At 33.2% G+C, this 8,341-nt stretch overlaps 1 protein-coding gene across 1 annotated transcript; it reads left to right on the top strand.

Moving 5' to 3' along the window:
• Positions 1-1,053: 1,053 nt before the first annotated feature.
• Positions 1,054-6,541, top strand: LOC109608890 (phospholipase D2). Its single transcript, XM_020025443.2, has 12 exons — positions 1,054-1,408; positions 1,466-1,619; positions 1,676-1,994; positions 2,988-3,127; positions 3,182-3,462; positions 3,534-3,769; positions 3,836-4,086; positions 4,181-4,937; positions 5,000-5,199; positions 5,252-5,377; positions 5,430-6,009; positions 6,064-6,541. The coding sequence occupies exons 1-12, from the start codon at positions 1,264-1,266 to the stop codon at positions 6,163-6,165; spliced, it is 3,291 nt and encodes a 1,096-aa protein (XP_019881002.2). The 5' UTR covers positions 1,054-1,263; the 3' UTR covers positions 6,166-6,541.
• The last annotated feature ends 1,800 nt before the right edge of the window (positions 6,542-8,341 follow it).

The raw sequence follows: 8,341 nt of genomic DNA, 5'->3' as shown, positions 1-8,341 counted from the left end.
CAATTATAATGACAGGCAAAGCTTCTTATTCTGAATTAATTTCGTTAGCTCCAGATGTTCCCATTGTGAGATCTATTATGATATCAATGATTCCTGAAACAAAACTTCCCGAGGAGCAATTGGATGCTCTCAAAAATTTTTATTATTCAAATTGTAATTTCATGTAATGTTTAATGTTTTATAATTATTGATTTTGTCCTTATAATTGTATAAAATAAACATGTTTATGTCAATTTAAAATAAACAATTACGCAAAATAATTTCTATGTATTTTATTGATTTACAAACATATTTTATTAAATTGTTTTAACTAAATTATAAATATTATAACATATGATTAGATTCGTGAGATTCCTTCTCACATTTGATATAGGTGGAATTGTCAAAAAATTATGATGATTCTAATTAACGTAATTAAGAATAAAGCACATGAATCAATCATCAAACTAGTAAAAATTTCAAGTATATGAAATTGGTTGTTAGTAAGAGCACCACCGCTTACCACGAAATTTAAGTAGCTGTTTGTGCAAGATCGGGAAATGTGAGATAAATGAATATAATCGAAGAGGGGAAAGTCTTATAAAAGACTGAAAACCCCTCTCCAGGCATCGATCCCGAAAATCATAGCCAAAAGTCGGACGTAAATGCAAGGCATATACGGGTGTGCTGAACCAAAAAACTTAAAGCTGGCATAGATGCCAGCCCCCTGTCAACTGAGTTCGGAAGACCAATCTGAGGAAGATGCGAGATCTTCCTGGGGAAGGATTGGATCCGTTAGCTTCCCACTATCACTGGTTTGTGGAGCGGTACTGAGCCCCAGGAAAACGGTGGATCCATCCTGGGGACTTTCAATGATGTACAGAAGAACTATTTATACTATGCCTTGGAAACAATATTCATGAATTAGTCAAAAATATTGTCAGACTGAATGTGAAATATCTTTATATATTATATTTTATGATATAATTTCCATAAACCCCCCAACATTAGCCAAAATTTGCTGTAGTTCTTTCTTATGATGTAATCTGGGTTGCGTGATCAAATTCCGGGATTTGTTTATGAATCATTTCGATCTAAGATGTGTTAATAGTTTCGTAGAGTAATTTACAAATAATGTATGTGCTTATGTCAGAACAAACCCATTTGTTTAATTAGTAGTGACCCATTTCCTTTGATGAAATAACTAAACTCATTTAATCACGGAATGTACGAATTATGAAACTGACCCAATTAAACAGATTCGTTGGATAAAATTGTGTGAAAATGAACGAAGAAAACGGTAGTGAGGAAATTCCCAGACCCAGTTTAAGTTCAGAGCCCGATTTTGATGACCAACTTGGTTTGTCTGATGTTAATGAAGATGCTCTTGATGATAAAACTAGTTTTACAACTGATGGGCAGTTACAGGGTGAGACTCTCATAGTTTATGTGTGAAATATTGTTCTTTCTATGATGGATGTTTTAGAAGCTACAAATGAAGGACTCCCATTTTCATCAATACACAATATTAAGAAATTCAGCTCTAAGAAACGTAATGTTTTTATACCTGGACTGCCTGTTAGCGTAACATTCACAGACTATGAAAGGAATGTAACCACTCACTTATTAAACCCTAATTTGTAAGAACTTATTATTCAACATTATGTTTCTTAATGTTAACATCATATAATTTCAGGTACACCATAGCTGTAATGCATGGCTCTTACTCTTGGCAAATTAAGAGACGTTACAAACAGATCTCTGATCTACACCAGAAATTACTTTATTTTAAAACCAAAACGTTAGTGCCTTTGCCTAATAAAAATCATATGGACACCAGGAAAACATTCAGGATTGATGAGAAGGATCAGAAAAAGAAGGGGATTATTCCCAGATATCCCAAGAAACCTGAGGCTTTGGTTTCTTTTGATGGTATTGAAGCTCGAATGAAACAATTGGAGAATTATATTAACAATTTATTGTTAATAGATGCATATAAAAATCATCCAGCAATGGTGAGAATATTTTTTACATGAAATTTTAATGCATTTTTCTGTGTCCTCTATTCATAATTTTAACAAAGTTACAATGTACAAGGTTACTTATATATAAATAATGTTAATATGTATTTTACATAAAAAAGAATTTAATATAAATTTTAATCTTTATGTTAGTTAATGATAAATATATATATATATATATATATATATTGATTAGTATTATTTGTTTAAAGGAATTTGTGATGTGCAGTCCAATTTCACAAGTTAAAGTTAAAATATTAATTTAAGAGGCGTAGTTTTATCGTTATTTCAAGTGTTTATACAAGCGTTATCTATGTGAAATTACATTACATTTTAATGGTATAACTTAAATAGATGTTTTCAATTTATTTTCAATTCTATAAATATTTTTTACGTATAAATTATATACAATTCAAAATTTCAAAGTAATTTTAATGCTATAGATATGAAAATACATTATGATAAATTTGTGTTTACATTTAAAAAAATAAATATTATATTTGGCAACTTTTTAAATATACTTTTAAAATGTTTAAAATAATTCTGTTTTTATAGTAATTTTTTTAGTAAATTCTCGTATTTTGTAAATATATTTTGAAAATATTAGTTGTTGGATAAACATTTGCAGTAATTTATTTTTTAAACGATAAAATAATCACAAACAAAACACGTACAAACAAGATAGCACGTTATAAAGGTCGTACTTATGTCTAATTAAAATATGAAAAATAAATCAATTTTAATTGTTTTTAAAGACTATAGAAAATGAACTTAACATTTGTTTTTTTATGTTCATCATATTGTTACAAAAAAGTGTAATTAATAAAATCATGTATTAATATTATATTATTAATTTGTGTTTAAACAAATTTACTAGTTCTAAGGACCTTTCTTATGTACATACATTATTCTTAGAGGTATAAAAATGGAAAAAGTAAAAGTAGAATACTCTTCTTGTTTTTGCCTAAAGACAAAGGAAATTTTTAGTTGGACTTTTTGGAAGTTTCGCACTTATCTTTCATAAAAGGGCTGGGCATCAAGGGCAAAGAAGGTTTAATCAAAAAGAAGACCGGAAACGCACAAATCGGCTGTAATTGTTTCGGATTTCATTGTTTCTGTTGCATTCGGTAGTATTTCAACAAATAAATTTTATTCGACTTTAATTTTGGGATACGTTACAGTTGTCAACATTTCTGTAACGATTTCGTGTGTTCTCGATGGATTAAACGATGGTTCTTCATCAAAGACACATTTTTCGGTTATATAAATCCTGAAATGGGACAAATTAGAAGCATAATACTATTCGATCAAGGATTCGAAGTTGCTTCCGGATTCTATGCAGTTTCCATGCAAACCGGCTTTCAAATACAGACGTTAAGCCGTCAGTTAACGTTCAAGTGTTGGACGAGAAGAAAAAGTAGGGAGTGGATCGACACCCTTAAAGAAATCGCAAACACCACAGGTAATTCACACACCAGTCGTACAATCAATTGTTATTGATATTAGTTTTGTAGTGCGTATGTTAAATTTCAGCAAAGGAATTCACGCAAGTCAATCAACATCACTCTTTCGCCCCAATTAGGTGCAACATATCTGCCTCATGGTTCGTGGACGGGTCCAGCTACATGTCGGCTGTTGCGGACGCAATTGAAGGTGCCAAAGAGGAAGTGTTCATCACCGATTGGTGGCTGAGTCCCGAGATATATCTGAAACGACCCGCCATTTGCGGCGATCAATGGCGACTCGACAAATTACTACAAAGAAAAGCTGTAAGATGACATTTAGAACATATTGTTAAAAATATCTTATAATTGATGACTTTTGTATTCAAATAGAATGAAGGAGTGAGAGTGTATGTACTCTTGTATAAGGAAGTGGAAATGGCGTTGGGATTGAATAGTTATTACAGCAAACAAACTTTGGCGAGTCTTTCAAATAACATTAAAGTTCTCAGGCATCCAGATCATGCAAAGGCGGGCGTTTTTCTATGGGCACATCACGAGAAAATGGTAGTTGTAGATCAAACTTACGCATTTGTGGGAGGAATAGATTTATGCTATGGAAGATGGGATGATCCTGTTCACAGGTAAGAAATTATTTTAATATATAATATGTCTTAAAACTGAGATTTGGTCTAATAACTTGTTTTTTATTTTTCAATGTCCTTCATTTCCTTCCAGATTAACTGATTTAGGAAGTATAACACCAGCAACGGATATTTCAACGTTAAAGAAGAAATCCTCGAGTGTCCCAGGAGGAGAACCGGTTTACCCGATCCCTATTCCATACTATGCCCAAACTCCAATCCCGGAAATCCAAGAGCCAGAACCGCCGGGCAACGAAGATGAACCAGACTCACTGCCTCAGTTGCAACCAGGCGACAATCTGTTAATACCAGTTAATACAAGTTTGGAGCGATTGAAAATGAACACGCCAGACATGGAACGCAAACATTTATTCGACGATTTTAAGAACACCGTCAAATCCGCTGGCAAGGGGATAATTAATTTAGTTTACACACCCCACGAAGACAGCGTAGATGAACCGGATGAAGCACAAGAACCGGAGAAGGTAGAGGCACAAACGCCCGAACAGTTAATAGAGGGCCTCGATGGTTCGGCGAAACTGTGGATCGGAAAGGATTACGTGAATTTCATCGTGAAAGATTTCACAAATCTGGACTCGCCGTTTGATGATTTTATTGACAGGAGCACAACACCCAGGATGCCTTGGCACGATATCGGAGTTTGCGTTCAGGGATCTGCAGCAAAGGATGTTGCTAGGCATTTTATTCAAAGGTGGAATGCTACAAAGCTGGAAAAGGCCAAGAACAACGACAGTTATCCTTACTTAATGCCCAAGAGTTACGAAACAAATATTACAATCCCTAAGAACAACGCAAAATTGCCTTTCAACTGTCATCAAGTTACTTGTCAGGTATGGTATTGCATGCTGCTCGTTAGCTTGTTATTGTTGATGTCCTTGTGTGTCCCTCTCAGGTATTAAGAAGTGTTAGCACTTGGTCCTGTGGTTTTCTAGAACCCAATGTTGTGGAACAGAGTATTCATGAGGCGTACATTGATACAATAACTAAAGCGCAACATTACATATATATTGAGAACCAATTTTTCATATCCTTGTCTCAAATTAAGAACCAAATTGCAGATGCACTCTTTAAAAGGATAATAAGAGCCTACAAGTAATATAACAATAATTTTCCCAAATACTGTACTCAACATATCATATTTTAGAGCCAAAGAAGTGTTTAGAGTGTATGTCATTATGCCTTTACTTCCGGGATTTGAAGGTGAAGTAGGTGGGCCTTCAGGCACTTCTCTTCATGCCATTACCCATTGGAACTACTCATCCATATCAAGGTAAAAATGTATTAATCAACTCGGGGTAAAACTTACCTATTTATAATTCTAGGGGTGATAATAGTTTAATTGGTCGACTACAGGCAGCAGGAATTGCAGACCCTTCGGAATATATAACCTTTTACGGTTTGAGAACACATTCCGTCTTAAATCGCGAACCAATTACTGAACTTATTTACGTCCATTCGAAATTGATGATTGTGGACGACAAGATTGTGATTTGCGGATCTGCCAACATTAACGATAGATCTATGATTGGAAAACGGGATTCGGAAGTTGCCGTTAAAATAGAGGACGAACTATTTGATGACGGGGTGATGAACAATCAGCACTTCCCTTGCGGCCACTTCGCCGGGTCGTTAAGGAAACATCTCTTCAAAGAACACTTGGGTATTCTAGGGCACGAGGATGAAATGATTGATATGGACGTTACCGATCCGGTTTCTGATTATTTCTATAAGGAAGTCTGGCAGAAGACCGCTAGTTTAAATACTGAATTATTCGAAAAAGTCTTCCATTGTCTTCCGTCCGACCTAGTGGAGACCTTTATGGATTTGCGGAAACACCAAGAGCTAACACCACTATATGTTGATGAAGTGTCTAGAGCGCAGAAGATGTTGGAAACTATACAAGTACGAATTTTGTTTGTTATTAGTACTTGATGTTAATTTTTGTTCTTGTTTAAGGGGCACATTGTTTTCCTCCCATTGAAATTCTTATGTCAGGAAACTTTAACTCCAAATGCTGGTTCTGTGGAAGGTATGATGCCAACTTCGTTGTGGACTTAATGGTGCCTTGCTAGATGATTTTTTAACGAGAATATCTTTACACATTTTTAACATAGTTTTTATAGTAGTGCACACATGCTTATGAACTGTTAAAGCCAAAGTATATTGATATTTTTCTATGACTACGCCAGATTTATACAAATATTGTGGGCCAATTATTATTTTTGTACTCAGTATTACAACACCGTTCCATATTTAAATTATTTTTTTTTACTTTTATAAATCTTATATTATGGCAGCATTTATTTATCATAAATATATATTAAATATTTATTTAAAGTGTACTTAAAATATTAATGTTATGAATTTTGATGAGTTTACTAATTGTGTAATTGTTGTATACATGTATTTTATTAAACAATTTACAAGCTTTTAATTCTTTTTCATTGTTTTGTATTAAATTTAAAAATATAATTCCTTTTCTCCCAAAATTTGGTTCATACAATTCCACCATTTCAAATCGTCGCGTGTTAATTAAATGATTTTTTATTTCATCCATCGCAGTTATTCGGAGTAAATGTTTGGCCGGTCCAATTAGGTCGGACGGTGGAAGTAATTTCGTAATGAAAAAAGCGGCTGTCGGGGCCCGCTGTGGACACCGGCTATCACCATCACCTGGACAAGGTGCGCGTGTGACGTCAGCTCAACCGCGACCGTTTTAATTCGTCCACGTGTGCGACGTGTGGCTCATTTCCTCCATTTTTATTTCGAACTACAGGTCCATGAAGTTTTCCAGTAGAAAACTTGGACTTAACACGAACTGAATTTTAGATTTTAAAAATAAAAAATATTTTCTACACAAATGTTTTCGTGTATACCGAAATAAAGTTTTGATTTTTGAATTTATTGGAAGTGTGTCAGTGGCGTTTTCTTTGATTGTCGGCCAGTGGAATGGGGAGCACCCATTTCCGGCGACAGGAGCAAAATGACACGGGGTTGAACACCCCAGTACACGTGTTCAGTTTTTATGCTTGTCACAATAATTTGCTGCTTATGAAGTTTTCGTATGAGTCCAGAATTTTAATTGCTTCCGTGAAATAGGCAAAGGGGAGACTGAAATTGTGTCGACAAAATTCGACCTATTAACTTTGTTTTGATGCGAATTAGGAAAATAACATTTTGAAATCTATATGTCTCATGTATATTCACCAGACATGAATGTTGATAGTTTCGTAAGTTAATTGAATTAACAACTAAATCATTATTTTAAATCTAAAATTAGTTAAAAGATACAAAGGTAATTGTGTATGTTTTCATATAAACAAATAAATGTTTGTTTTAATTTCTATTTCTTACTTTGAAATTATATAAACAAATAACATTTGATAATTTAATTGTGTCTCTAAAATTCTTAAAAATATGCATAAAAAAGGAGACGTGATGTTCGATTTATATACAATAGATATTTTATATAAAAAGTTGTTACAATAAATGTCATATCTAAAAACCATTAGAATTCATAATGAGGACTAATATATTATTTAATGATTATTATATTAACAGTACTTATAATATGAAATGGATAATCTACTAATTTTAATATCTAATGAACATCTATTAATTATTGATGATGAAATTAAATCAATATTATTCGAATGAAAATTATAAATAATACTACTTCTAGAAAATATAGAAAAACTTCATAAAGTTTAGTGGAAAGTATTAAGTGTTTCTGATTGCCTTATTAACAAAAAGAGGTGACATATAAGATTGCTAAAAAATAGACTGAATTGTACTTGTTTCATGTCAGTATTATACAAAGTTTATACCTGTTGACGTATATTGTTTCGAGAGTTTGTTGTTATTTTTATTTCTTATTTCGAAAATATACAAAAATAACACTTGTTCATTAAAAATGTGTGTCACTAAAAATACACTCAGTTTTATAGACACATGTTAGTTTATTTTTATCCCATTCTAAAAAATATACGCATAAAAAGATACAAGGGATATTTTATAAAAAAAATTGTTAAATTAAAGAACATAAATATGAATTTTGAGATTTAATTGAACCCCTTCTCGTTGGGCACGCACCACCTTAACCTTGACACAATCGAATCCGTCTCACGCAAATTTCTCCAGACTGTCTAGCCTCTCTTTCATCGTGTCCCGGTCCATTCGTTTGGCGAACATGTGGCTCATTGAATTTTAGCCGCCACTTCCGGATGTGGCGAGC

Source organism: Aethina tumida, chromosome 7 (assembly GCF_024364675.1).
Source record: "Aethina tumida isolate Nest 87 chromosome 7, icAetTumi1.1, whole genome shotgun sequence".
In the NCBI taxonomy this organism is placed as follows: Eukaryota; Metazoa; Arthropoda; class Insecta; order Coleoptera; family Nitidulidae; genus Aethina; species Aethina tumida.
Note: the sequence above shows the minus strand (reverse complement) of the source record. Positions and strands in the feature narration are given on the sequence as shown.

Coding starts and splice junctions, on each gene's coding strand:
- LOC109608890 (XM_020025443.2), top strand. CDS start 1,264: ATGAACGAAGAAAACGGTAGTGAGGAAATTCCCAGACCCAGTTTAAGT. Junction 1,620..1,675: donor CACTTATTAAACCCTAATTT/GTAAGAACTTAT, acceptor ATATAATTTCAG/GTACACCATAGCTGTAATGC. Junction 4,087..4,180: donor TGGGATGATCCTGTTCACAG/GTAAGAAATTAT, acceptor ATTTCCTTCCAG/ATTAACTGATTTAGGAAGTA.